General features: G+C 36.9%; 2 protein-coding genes across 2 annotated transcripts in view; both read right to left on the reverse strand.

Annotated features, from left to right (window-relative positions):
• LOC141331900 (leucine-rich repeat-containing protein 14-like) overlaps positions 1 to 4,454 on the reverse strand; it is a 9,476-nt gene extending 5,022 nt beyond the window's left edge. Inside the window, exons 1-3 of the mRNA XM_073836942.1 lie at positions 4,097 to 4,454; positions 3,733 to 4,010; positions 337 to 1,200 (exon numbers count right to left, since the gene is read on the reverse strand). Coding sequence (XP_073693043.1) covers positions 337 to 1,200; positions 3,733 to 4,010 — 1,142 coding nt within the window. The 5' untranslated portion in view covers positions 4,097 to 4,454. The remainder of the gene's footprint in view (positions 1 to 336; positions 1,201 to 3,732; positions 4,011 to 4,096) is intronic.
• A 1,621-nt stretch (positions 4,455 to 6,075) lies between these two features.
• Positions 6,076 to 14,413, reverse strand: LOC141331901 (repressor of RNA polymerase III transcription MAF1 homolog). Its single transcript, XM_073836943.1, has 8 exons — positions 13,880 to 14,413; positions 13,075 to 13,159; positions 9,692 to 9,823; positions 9,447 to 9,609; positions 7,712 to 7,833; positions 7,503 to 7,622; positions 7,326 to 7,418; positions 6,076 to 7,200 (listed from the first exon to the last, which is right to left on the reverse strand). Exons 2-8 carry the CDS (start codon positions 13,155 to 13,157, stop codon positions 7,176 to 7,178), a joined length of 738 nt encoding a protein of 245 aa, XP_073693044.1. The 5' UTR covers positions 13,158 to 13,159; positions 13,880 to 14,413; the 3' UTR covers positions 6,076 to 7,175.
• Between the last annotated feature and the right edge of the window lie 67 nt (positions 14,414 to 14,480).

Raw genomic sequence — 14,480 nt, forward strand, 5'->3', positions numbered from 1 at the left:
ACTCAAACAACAAAACTACTGCCTTCAGTTGAGCTACTTATCGCTAAATTGAACTTAATGATGAATAATTGATCAACTTTAGTTATTATGGAATCACTAATTCTGTTACTTTCCCGTTTAAAACTGTGGAAATGTTTTGAAATAATCTCTGCAGTATAAATGCTTAAAGAATTTAGGAATTTGAAACATTAAAATCACAGAAGAGGTGTATTCATCATTGCATGTATGAACTGCATTTTTGAATAAATAAATAAATCTGGACAAAACTATGAAGTGTGTGCGTTGTAGGAGTATGTTAGTGGACACAGCTATTTAAACCCACGTGTGCGGATGTACCTGAGCAGCAGACGCAGGTGTCCTGGCAGTCGGAGCGCAGTCAGGCATAATCTCTTTAGTCTCTTCAGTGAACCCAGTCCTTTAGACATGTCTTGAAGTGCCCCCTGCTGGCCAGGCTGTGTGCGTTGTAAGTCCAAGTTACAGTAATGCAGTCTCAGAGAGTGCAGCTGAGGAAAAGGAGCCAACAGTGGAAGCAGCATAGCCAGGCCTGACACCCCAAGGCTGGAGTAGCGGATGTCCACACCGAGAAGATCCTGATGAGGCAAAAGACTCAACAAGGAAGCTATGGAGGTTGCTGAGAGTTCCTCCACGCGGAGGTAGCGACAGCGGAGCCGCAGTGGGCCCGGTTGACTAAGGGCATCACGGACGCGCTCCCAGGAACGAGAATTGACAAAAAGGTCGGCCCTGACATGGACCATAACCACCTCGTCCCAGTCTTGATCGCATAAACTACTGTTATTACTGCTGGTGTTTGATTTCACCTCAGATAAAGTTCTTCTCTTCTGGATCTCCATTCTTCTCCTGATACCCTTTACTGACTCATCTTCTGGTAACATCTGTTCATTAGTTCTGCACTCCATCTTCTCTACTTCTTCCACTCTGTGTCCTCCCTGACTGCTTTCACCATTATTCCCACACCCCACCTTGCCCCGGTCTCGCTTGATGGCACCCTGGTTGCGTTCTGCTTCTAGTCCTCTTTTTCTCTCCCTTTCTCCATCTCTCCTGTGAGCCCTGGAGGCAGCAGCTCGAGCTTGTAGCACCATTGAGCAAAGGGCAACACTGAGGGACCATCCACCCATTGAGTCCTCAACTCTCCCATTCTCACACTGAAGTCCACTGAGGTCCAGCATCTGCAGGGAACACCTAGTAAGAGAGGGACATGGAGAGCTTGTAAATAATGCATAAATAAATATGAAAGACTCAATACAAACCAGCACAAAAAGACAGAGTGATAAAAAGAAAACAAAATGACTATGAGTCTATTGTATACACACAAATGCAAATTCTTTTATTCTTTATAATGTTCAATAAACACGGCATGCAAATGTTAAGAAGCTTCTGTCACATCTCTAATTCAATCTTGGCCCATTCTTTGTTTAAAAGGCTTCCAATCACAAATAATCTTTGGTTTACACATTGCTACTGCTTTCATAAATTCCATTTAGTCACTTAGCAAAAGCTTTTATCCAAAGCGACTTACAAATGAGGAAAATAGAAGCAATCAAAACCAACAAAAGAGCAATATGTAAGTGCTGTGACAAAGTCTTTGCAGTAAATGTAGCAAGGTTTTTTTATAATAAAAAAAAGAAAAGTAGAAAGAAAAGAATACAAGTTAAAAGACTAGAAAAATAACTGAGAATACTAGTGTTAGAGGGTCATTTTTTAGAATAAAAAGAAAACTAGTAAATAAAACAGAAAAGATTAGAGAATGCTAGAGTTAGATGGTTAAGTTTTTTCCACCAAATATTTTCAATGAGATTTTAATCCAAATCTGAACTTTAAGAACATTCTATGTATATTTTGGGATGGTGTCCTGCAGGAAACTCCATTGATCATCAGGCTTTAGTCTTACCACTGAAGGCATAACAATTTTTGGCAAAATGGCCTGATATTTTAAAGAATCCATGATGTCCTTCATTAAATCAAGATTTCCACTTCCTTCAATAGCAAAGCACCCCCATAATGGAGATGGTGCTCCTCTGCACATACACATTGCCTTTTCTGAACCAGACATACTGCTGATCTATAGGTCCAAAAAGTTCTAGTTTGGTTACACCACTCCATAAAACATTCTTCCAGAACTCCACAAGTCTATCCAAATGAATTTCAGTATATTCAAGTTGGCCTTTTATGTTTTTGTTGTTCAAGAGTGGCATTCAGCACAATGTCCCAACATTAAGGCCATGTTTGTTTAGTGTTCTTCTTATAGTCTGCTTTGAAATGTTTTTCCTCCTTTCATTTAATTTCCTTTTTCTTTCCTCCTGTCACCTTGGAAGTCTTTGGCAGTGAACTGGGTTTTTTCTCTCAGTTGCTCTGATCAAACATTTTATTCCCCTTGATGATATTGTGCTTTTTCTTCAATGCCCTCAAAGGTTTTCTGGTACAGCACGTATTAAAGGTTTGAAAAAGACTGCCAGCTGTCTCTAGGAACTTTTAGTGTTTTGGAAATAATCTTGCAGCCATATAGTTTCTAATGTAATAAAACAAATTGTTCTTTATAGCTTTTGTGCAAGCTCTTTTGACTTGGCCTCAAACTAATTTAGTTATGCTGTTAGAATGCTGGATAAGGGGTTGAATAATTGCTGCATTACCAAAAAATATCAGGAACATCTGGAAAACAGCCAGAGACTCACTGTGCCTTCAAAACAATTTAAATGAGGTGTGTAGACCAAAATATTTTCCCAAACGTAAATTACTCAAAAAAAGTAACACACAAGTTTTTACAAAGGCCTTGTTTGTTTGTTTTTTTTTAAGTAAATTTTATCTGCATAATTTTATACTTTTTACCAAAATAGATAAATAAAGTAACACAACTCAAAACATTATCACTTTAAATTTAACTGTTAAAGATGCAATTAAAAATAAATCTTCAGATAAGTTAACATTTGTAAATTACTACAAAATTACTTTCTGGGGGTTGAATTCAGATTGAAATTGTATTAATTAATTTATACATTTTCTTTTTGTTTTATTTCATGTTTCTTTATTCAGTTTATTTTTTAATTACATGCTTCACTCCACTATACTTATCATATTATAACATGAGGGTCTTATATTTCTTTTGGTTATGAAATATTAAAAAGCCACCGTTTTCATTCATTATTGATCCATACATTAAATGTGACCTGGGAAAAAAAAAACAGTCATAGCACAGGTATATTTAGTCAGGTAACAATAGTCAAAATTAAAGATTTTTATATATTATCAATATAATATTATCAAATATTATCAAAACTTAATTTTGGATTATTAATATGAATGGCTAAGACCTTAATTTGGACAACTTTAAAAGAAAATTTTCCTCAAAATGTTGATTTTTTGGCACCCTCAGATTCCAGACTTTCTCGGCCAAATATTATCCTATCCTAACAAACCATACATCAATGGAAAGCTTATTTATTCAGCTCACTTGAATAAAATTGACCCTCATGACTGGTTTTGTGGTCAAGGGTCACATTTGTCATTCATGTGTGCCTCATTAACTTGTTTACCGCCGGGGGCATCAGTGACATTTCTACCTATATTTATCCATGCTGTTCTGCATCTTTAAAGGTCGGAGACATGTCACATGCTATGATTATGAAATTATCTCTATTTCTATGTATAACATACTGAGTTTTTTTTATGGCACACTTGGTCATGAAAATGAAAAGCATCATGTAGACACATCTGTACCTTTTGTCCGTCAGTCCCCTGACCACAGCCAGCAGCAGAGCCTGAACGCAGAGGCGGTTCGGAGGGCACTCGCCCGTTTTTCTGCCGCCTCCGACGATCAGCTTTCGCTCGGGCCACCGCTGGACGAGCTCACCGACGGCTAGAGGACGGCAGTGAGTGAAGGCGGCGTCCAGCAACGCTCGGTAGAGCTCTCTTGGCACACAGCTTAACCAATACGGCGAAGAGCTGTGGTCGCTCACCACCTCCCGAGCGCACAGGTTCACCAGAGACAGGACCATCTGTGCACAAACCACGACGGCATCAGAGATTATTACTATAAATCAAATCACAGATTAATTAACAAGAGAGAAAACAATCGTCAAACCTTTATTTCTTCAGAATTTCTTCAAAACTTTATTTCTTCAAAGCAGCTACAAAACGATCTCCCTCATCGCACAGTTGTTATACCGCACACTAACTACATGTTACATTCAATTAGACTCGTTTAACAGGCATCTGAATGTCACGAGCGTCTTAAATGTCTACAAAACCTAAATATAGTCTTTAATATGCTGAACCCTTAGCGGGTTGAAGGCAATTAATGCCTGCTTTATGACTTGAGAACAATACGCGGAACATGAGCAACGGACATGTAAAATATTACTCTGTGCGATCTGTAGGAATCTTTAAAATGGTTTAAATATCTGAAGTGTTTTTCCTTGCCATTCCGAATCCCTGCTCGATGTTTACGGCTGAACACAGTCGCCCTTTGATGACGCAAAAAAGACGCATTTATTTGGCGACGACGCCTAGGTAAAAACAAAACAAAACAAAAAAAAACCAGCAATGATATGAAAAAAAAAACGACCCATGATTAACAAGATAGATCATAGATAATGAAGATTTTCTGTAAGGAGTGATTGTTATACGATACCTTTAGTATCTTTTGATAAGCTTGTAATTTTTTTTAATAGGAATGTTTAGTGGAGTTATAATTAAACATAATCCCCAGGTTTCACAGACAAGGCTTAAATCTAATCCCAGACTAAACTGTAAATCTGAGCTGTTTAAACTGAAACTGATCTTAAAATATGTCAGTGCCTTTGTTTTGCCTCTAGATGCACACCAGTAATGTTTTTTTTTTTTTTTCATGGAAAGTTAATAAAAATTACTTAAATGTCCTAATTGAACTATTTCCTGATCCTGGTTTAAGATAAGCCCTGTCTGTGAAACCGGGCCATTTTGTTTTTGTGCACAGGATTATACATAATGCCAGGAATTAAGGGTAGAACAAGTGTTAGAAAATTAATGGAGCCACTGAAATGAAGATTGGCATCAAAGAGATAAACCCAATAACTCCTTAAAAGACAGTGTTTAAGGAAGCTGAAGTTAGTTAGTCTGTTTTCTTGCTAATACAGGGCTTAATTACAGGTATTTAATATCAACATAAATAAACAAACAGGGGGGTGTTCCATAAACCAAGTTTACCAAACAATTCAGGCTTATTTCAATTAGTCTGACTTATTTTGAGCCAAATCAAGTGACAGTAAGTCAGACTAACTGAAATAAGCTTGACTTATTTGGTAAACTTGGTTTATGGAACACCCCCCTGATGGGCCTCTATATCTTGGATATAGTGTTTTCACAACACATCATCAATCAGCCATATTGGCGGCACTGAATGTTAAAAATGACACTGAACTGACTGAAACTCACATATTTTGCTGATTATTGCTGCTGAAAATGGTAAATTATTGTCATGTTTTGGACTGTACCAATCGGTCTGACTGGGTAAAACATTTGGAATACTATAGACTACCAAATGTTATAACAAATCAAGGAGAAGAGTGCAAAAAACTGAGGAACAAAAGACGTTTGTGGTTGGCCACACTGAACCAGCATTTCCAGGCCAAGAATCTTGACAACATTTGCGTTTGTTCTCATCATATCCGGTCAGGTAGGTGAAATATTTGGCTAATACCTTAATACTGCTTGTACGTATCTTTACCACCTACTAACTTTAGTTTGTCTAAAATTTGCGCCCTTTCCTGCTAACTATATGATTAAGCAGCTTCCACATGTTCTTTCCATTGTTTAGACAGCATAAATTTGCAGAACAACATATTCAGTAGTAGGCTACATTAATCGTGCAATCCATGCTGTTGTTTACATCCGAGTAATGCCAATATGGCTGCACATCTGGGTAAATGACAAATCACAACGGAAGTGTAAACCTATTTGCCATACACATTTGGTTTTCAAAATGTGAAAATAAAATATTGAACAAAGCTGCTCAAATGTTAAAATTGCCTTTTATCATCAGTATCAATTTGGAAATAGTCATAAATTAGAAGATTTCAGATATCAAACACAAAACCATGGTTTTTATTGTCACAGATGCTAAATGTTCATGTTGATTAAAATCATAAAATCTGTCAACAAGGAACTGAGTCCATTCACATTTTTTCTTTTCACGTCAGCACTGTAATTAAAAAAAATCATCACATTGTTATGAAAAATGGACAGCTTCAGGTACACCAGCCTTGAAAGCTTCAACAATATTTGGTTTGCATGTGTACTGTTTAGCAATGCCAGAATAACAATAGTTGGTAAACTCACAGCAAAACCCATACCACAGAAAGCCAAAGAAATTGCAACAACAAAAGTGAAACCTGCAGACATTTAATAATAATAAATCATCAGTGCAGTGTATACTAAAATAGATGAATTTCAAATAATTACATTTACCAAAAAAGCTATATAGTTCAACGTTATATCAAGACTTAAGGAACATAAGTCCAAAATGTTTAGAGCACAATGCTACCAATTTCAGGATCATTGGTTCAAAGCACAGGAAACACATGTAAAGTGAAAAGAAAGTACCTGTTATATGGTTCTGATAAAAATATTTGACAAAAGAAGGGGAAAAAAAAAAAAAAAAAAAAAAAAAGACCACGTTAAATGACAATTCACATACACACGCCTAAAAAAAAAAACAGCTAATTATTAAACATTAGGAGAACCAATAAAACAGAGGGGCATAATGCCAGAAGGCATGCAGTCTTTGTATTCCAAAGTGTGTTCTAAATCTCCGCTGTCAAAATGCTGGTGTCTGAACGTGACTATCACTCACTCCTGGGATGAGCTGGTTTCCAGTGGGTTTTACTTTTCTCAGCCTTGCCAATGCCTAAATGAGTCCATATCAAACCTCGTCTAAGCAGCTCTCTTGGAATTCTTCTCAGCCACAGTCTGTGATCTTTAGAGGCAAATGGGAGTTTCAAAATTAAGTCCTATTATTTTCTCTCCTCAGTCCACCGTGAACCAAAGAAAAATGAAACACACATTCAAGGAAAACCCCAGAGATTTTTTTTTTCTTTTCCTCAAAAAAAGTAAGAAGAAATTCGGTGCAAAGTTAACGGTGAGGCCCTTTGGCTGAAGCGCAGGTTGTCATCCCTGAGAAAGCTTTAGACGCACAGAGCTCGGGGGAACCTGCAAAACAGAACCTTTTTAAAGATATATATCTGAGATGGCTCACAGGCCTATTGCATACTGCTCATAATTTGAGCCTTTATGGATTATGTTGTGTAAAGATGTCTTAATTAAACCAATCTCACCTGTCTTCCATGAAGCTGTCCAGTTCCTCTTCATCATCCAGTTCCATGTCCAACTCATTGTCAAGGCCACTGCGACAATAACTACTGAGGACACTGAAAAGAAGTTGATGTTAAAAAAGAAGAAAATGGCTTGTAAATTACTTTTCTATAATATGTGTACAATAAGTGATTACTGACCTGACTGAGCGGCAAGTAAAGAATACAATGCGTTTCAGCTTCTTGTTGTAAAAGAAGTAGTTGAAGGACCACAGGCTGCCTTCCTCACCGAAGGGATCAGAGTCAAGGTCTGGGTTGTAGCTACAAACACCAAAACAATGGCTGTTACTAAAATACATGTACAGAACACATTTAATGAGGGAGAAATCACTTATTTACACTTCACACACCTGTAGATGTCACAGCCCTGCAGGTTTATCTCCTGATCGATGGCATTCCACAGTTCTGGGCCTAAAGAATTAAACTGTTCCCCCACAGCAGAAAAAAGGCTGCTGTTAACAGAGTCAGCCACCTGGAGGACACAGACAGTTAAGAAACATAATCAAACACATGTAAATGAAAGCCAACAAAAATACATTTATAGTAGTTTCTGAAAATTAAACGAAATTGATAAATAATGAAGTAGTATATATATTTTTGTCACCACACTGTAAAAAAATTAACTTTTTTTGTAGATCATGGGACCTTTTGAATCTCATAGATATGTGAATTATTTGAAACTTGGAGGAAAAAAAAAAAAAAAAGTTATGATCAACAGAATTCCCCCAAATGTCCTAACTGTCAAACATAGTTGTCTGAACAAAGAATCTTTAGAATTAGAATTAAGATTTTGTTTTGCTGTTTGCTGACTTTTTAAAAATGTATTTAGTTGTTGAGGTTCCTATACAATCCTTTCAAACTAACTTTCAGTTATAATTTTTCTATATCATCTATCAGAAACTAAAATATGTCAGATGTACAGAAGTCAACATTTAAAGTGGATCAAAACCTTTCAAAGTTCAAACCATGTGTATGTTTCAAACCAAAACAATACCAGTTCTTGTTTTTTTTTTTTAAAGAAATTTGTGCATATACAAAGTCAATGGTGGAATTAAGCATTCTAAAATAATGAACATATTAAAACTGAAAAAACAAAAAAACAATAGTGTTGCTTAAAATAATTAAAAGAGAAGTTCACTTCCAGAATAATTTCTTGATAATTTACTCACACCCATGTCATCCAAGATGTTCATGTCTTTCTTCAGTCACAAATAAATTAAGATTTTTTTTTTAGGAAAACATCCCAGGATTTGTCCATATAAATAGACTTCAATGGTGGTCAACGGTTTGAAGGTCCAAACTGCAGTTTCAATGGTTTTATCTAGCGAAATGATCAGTCATTTTCTAAAAACAATAAAAATGTATATACTTTAACCACAAATGCTCGTCTTGCACCAACCCAACCTCACACATTACATAATCACATTGGAAAGGTCATGCGTGACGTAGGCTGAAGTACCGACCCCGTGTTTACAAAGTGAACATGCAAAGAGAGTCAAAAAAAAGAGAAAATGAGATGGATTTTTCGCACTACCAAACCATTTTCAACCAAAGTACACAGAAGAAAAACTAACGGCACCTGACCTTCCCAACATGATTACGTAATGCATGAAGACATATGTGCATCGCAGAGCTTTTTTTTTTTTCCTTTCTTCTAGTGACATTGTTTCACTAGATAAGACTCGTATTCCTCAGCTGGGATTTTGTGGAGGCCTTTGAAGATGCATTCTGGACCTTCAAACTGTTTGCCAACATTGAAGTCCACTATATGGAGAAAAATCCATGAATGTTTTCTTAAAAACAAAAAAAAACCTTAATTCTTTGTGACTAAAAAAGGAAAAACATGGAACGACATGGGGAAGAATAAATTATCAGGAAATTTTTATTCTGGTAGTGAACTTCTCCTTTCAGACAATCATTGAGAGAACTTTAAAACTCTGAATGTTGATTTTTACTTTCCTCAAAAATTGACTGTGCATCAAAAAACCTTTGTACCTGATTTTTGGTAATATACCCCAATTACATAAAAGGTTCTTTACTCTGCAGTTATGTCATCCTGATACAATGGAAACTAGTTATACTAACCCAGTTAGCACTGGGCTCTCGGCTGAACTCATGGGCACGGGCAGCACTGAAGTCGTAATCAGGCCGGAACGACTCGTTCAGGGTTGTGATAAGGTAGAACAAGGTCTTCCTGCAACACTTATCACTCAGTGGGTTTTCTCCGTCCTCCCCACTCTTCCCCAATCTAAAATAAAATGAATGAGAGAGATCATGTAGTGTAACCACAATAAGTGAGGTAAAGCCTATGCTTGTGTATTAAGACTTACAGGTTAGGGCTTGGAGCGCTGCTGGACTGAGGGGGTGACAGAGCTTCCAAGACATGTGGCTCCCCCTCCTGACAAAACTGCTTAAACATGTGCTTGTCATCACCAGCCATCTTGCACGAGTAGCTCTCGATCCTACAGACAGAAAAAGAGAAAAGCAATCAGAAAGGGATTGATTTAATTATTATATGAACAAAGCAACAAATACACATACAAATACTGCCATATTGTTTTGGTTTTATATAAGATATAAACTTTTTTTGTATTGCAGTAATATTCAAACCAACCATCTGAATATGATTTACAAAAAGTTAATTATCCCAACCTTGACGGCTGAACTTTTCCAAACCTATAATTTTAAGCTGGCTAAAATGTCACAGATGTAGTGTGAGGGGGAAGGGCATGGGAATATCATGTGTGTTTATCTTCCTGGCTTATGCAAGAAAGGTTGTGCAACTTTAGACAGTCCCAGTAACAGTCCACAGGCATGATTATTTATAGGTGAAGGGCAAAGGCTGTAGCAGGACACGGAAGAGAATCATATGATTCGGGACACTGTCGCCCACTTCCTTCAGGCGGTGTTGAAGTGCCACAAATCAAGAAGAAAAAAGAAAACAATGTAGAACAAAGGCTGAACTGTATCATAAACTGTAAATGAGTATGTGTCTGCTGTGTGTAAAGATCAACTTGAGGGAAGACACGTCACACTGAACTAGACAGTTTGAAACTAGGACTGTAACAAGATACTGATGGTGACTGTTAGTAAATAGAGATGGTGCTAAGGTAATGGTGCATGCATTGGTTATTTGGGCTCTTCACTAGTTTGAGGTTGTACATGTACACTTCATTGTGAGCACCATTTAAAGATCTATATAAATGGTATTGCCATTTGTGACCTATGATACCCCATTTGATCTCTCTGTACTATACTCTACACTTATCCAATAACATGATTAAATGCCAAAGAAGCTGGCAGATCATATGAAACTCAGCTGTGTTTACATGCACCTCTAAATAACCACACTGGTATGTGTTAGAGGACACTACAATCTGCGTCATGGGTACAACAACATCTCTATTCAGGGTGTATCAGTCCCCCTTATCCTTACATAACATCTTCACAAAGTGAAAGAAAAATAATACAATACAGTTATAAACCTAACCGCAAAAAGATAACCAAGAAACAACACAAAGTAGAAGTAGTACAAGTAGTAAAAACTCAAACTAAATTGGTTCAATATCACTTACTTCAGCACTGTGACATCGTTTGAAGTTGTTAAAGGTATAAAACTACTGAATTATTAAGTGAGACAAAGATAGCAAAGTATAGAGGGTTTGCACTCACGATTTGGTCAGTTACCCGGATGCGCGGCCATACTCACGATACTCTGATGTAAACAACAGTGTGGAATGCACGGTTAATGTAGTACTGAATGTACTGTTATGCTAATTTATGCAGTCTAAACCATGGGAAAAATGTGTGGAAGCAGCTAAATCATATAGAGAAGAACTTAGTAAGCAGGAAAGAGCACAATATTTTGACAAGCTTAAGTTAATAGGCGGTAAAGATACGTACGAGCAGTATTAATTAAGATATTAGCCTAATATTTCACATTCCTGACTGGATAAGAATAAACACAAATGTTGTCAAGATTCTTGCTCTGGAAATCCTTGTTCAGTTTGGCTAACCACAAACTCCTTTTGTTCCTCAGACAGTTTTTGCACTTTTCCTTGATTTGTTATAACTTTTGGCAGTCTGTAGTACTCCAAATGATTATCCCGGTCCAACCGATTAGTACAGCCCAAACATGACAATAACTGACCATTTTCAGCAGTAATAATCAGCAAAATATGCAAGTTTTGTTCGGTTTAGTGGCATTGTTTACATTCACTGCCACCAATTAATGACATGTCGTGAAAACACTATTTCTATCATTTGTAATAGTTTAACATCTTTCTTAATTCTGCTGGTTCCTGCACTGAGCTCAAATGTGCTAATGTTTGCAGAGCAAAAGCTACAACGCTTAAGCACATGATGCTTTGACACTACAATAACCACAGGAAGAATCAAAATATGTGTGTGCTGATGCGTGACAGGATGTTCACCAGAATAGACATCTGAACACAAGAATTAAACTATCTAAAAACAACCTAAATCCAGGGTTACTGCTCTTTTTGACCAATAAATGTCCATTAATTTTCCATTGTTTGCATCTACTGGATAAGGCTTCTTAATATTTCTACAGAGTTTGCACTTAGAAAGACCCATTTGTACCCAATTAAATATTTTAGAATGGTATTTATTATTCTGAGCATTCATTCTAGACCAGGGTTCCTCAAATCTTGCCCTGGAGGGCCAGTGCGCTGCAGAGTTTAGCTCTAACCCTGATCAAACTCATTTACCTGTGTTTTTCTAATGTGTCCTGAAGACATTGATTATGCTCAAGTGTGTTTGATTAGGGTTAGAGCTAAACTCTGCAGGAAAGTGGATCTCATGGGCCAGATTTAAGGGAACCCTGTTCTGTTCCCTAGACACTGACATAATTTTAAAGCAGGGGTGTGTAAACTCGGTCCAGGAGGGCCAGTGTCCTGCAGAGTTTGGACACCTCTCTCATAATGAGATCCTGATGGATTGATTCTTTTATTCTGGAGAGAAATTTCCACTTTATAAAGTGTTTTCACAACACGTCATCAATCGGCCATATTGGCGTCACTAAACGTAAACAATGCCACTGAACCAAATGAAGAGGGCATATTTTTCAATTCTGGTCATGTTTTAGGCTGTACTAATCAGTCAGGCTGGGAAAAAACATTAGTACTATAGACTGCCAAAAGTTAAAACAAATTAAGAAGAAGAGTGCAAAAAATGGTCTGACAAAAAAAAGGTGTTTGTGGTTGGCCAAACTGAATCAGGATGTCCAGGGCAAGAATCTTTGCAACATTCGTGTTTGTTCTCATTTCCAGTCAGTTAGGATAAATATTAGGCTAATATCTTAATTAATACTGCTCATTTTTTCCATGGTTAAGACAGCTTAAATGAGCAGAACAATGTATTCAGTAGTACATTTACATTAACCATGCTATCCATGTTGTTGTTTACATCAGAGTATAGCCAAACTGACCAAATTGTGACGCAAGTGCAAACCCTCTTTATAAAAGTGTTGAGGAGTCAAAGTTTGGAATGACATAAGGGTGAGTAAAATACAAAATTGTCATTTGTTGGTGAACTATCCCTTTAAGAGTCAGCAAAGCCTGAACACACCTTAGATTTTTAGGTGTTACAGGGTACCCACATTTTTTTTGCAAATCTCAATTGAAATAATTGTAAATTAGAGTTCAAAAATGCTTAAAGAAAAATCATTTGATATTATTTCCAAAGTTCATACCTGCCAAGGATGTTAGCGTCTCCAGTTTCAACACACAGCTGGGAGCTCAATGCCTCAAAACGGGAATTCTCTAAAAGCTTCATAGCTGAAAAACAAAACACGTAGGGCCTACACTTAACAGAAGCCAACTATCTCCATTTCATTGTTTGTGAATAACCTGTTACAATATGAACAATTTATTGACTCAACTAATTGTATCCAGGTCAAATGGAACACTGTAATAGAGATGCCCAAATGGAAACAGTTGGGTGCGTGTAGCATTGCTTATTTACATGCAAAGTTGAATGACTCGTAAAATGTTACGTAAAGAAAATTAGATATGGACTCATTGATTGCATAATTGTCTGTATGAACAAGAAATTTGTATGTTCGTTTAAATAAATACGTAACTTCATTTTTAAGGCATTGTTTGAAGAAAAAAAAAAAAAAAAAACAGACCACACATAAAACTGCATTAAAGATGGATTATTTGACTCTACATCTGAAAACTGTAAGAAAATCGTAACAAGTCCATCTGTCTGTCGTCCCCCTCCCCCCAACAACAACCATTTAAAGCACTTCCTACTTTATAAATCGACCTGGGCGTGTGGGTAAAAAAATAAAATAAAAATAAATAAAGACTAAAGTGGGACATTTTACTGACAAAATAATACCAAACAAGACAAAATTACATTATGTAAGAGCAAAGTGGTTTAGGAATAAATACATTCGATTATTTACATCCAGCAATTGACCTACTACCGACCAGCAATTCTTTTAATGTTAACGACATATCACAGTGTATGGACTGTAATGCTTAACTTACCTTTATTGTTGTTCTGCCACTTTCCAACTAAAAAATTCTGGGCCAACAGAGTACCAAGTTCGGCTCACAAACAGATCGGTTTGCGGACTTGTTTTCCAACTAACAACACAATACAGGCTAAAATGCTCTGGCGTCTACGAGCGGTGCGGGAAAGCAATAAAATACGTTGTACAATGGAACGTTAAATTCAGTATATTTGAAAATGACTCGGTCGAGACTGACATATTCTGCAAGCGTTTTCTCTAACCGCAAAGCTTCTTATTTGGACTAAACGCAACATAAAATTCAGCGATTGTGTCGAGCTCCAAGACAGCGACTGCAGCAGCATCCCCTTACTTGACCTAGAACAAATTTACCTTCTGAAAACGATATAAGCGTCGGTTTAATTGACGCTACTTGATCAACGGATGCTTAAATTAGCACTTGTGACCTCTCGCTAACGATTATGTCCACTATTTCTTGTCTTATGTTGGTAAAGCTCGTAAACATCCAACGACAGTCTCTATATCCGAAAACAGTGTAAAGCCACGCCTCTTAGCAGTCTCAAATATTTCCGTTGATGATGACCTCACCCACTGTGTTTTCAAGAGAATAATACGGA

The sequence above is a fragment of the Garra rufa genome, chromosome 3 (genome assembly GCF_049309525.1).
Source record: "Garra rufa chromosome 3, GarRuf1.0, whole genome shotgun sequence".
In the NCBI taxonomy this organism is placed as follows: Eukaryota; Metazoa; Chordata; class Actinopteri; order Cypriniformes; family Cyprinidae; genus Garra; species Garra rufa.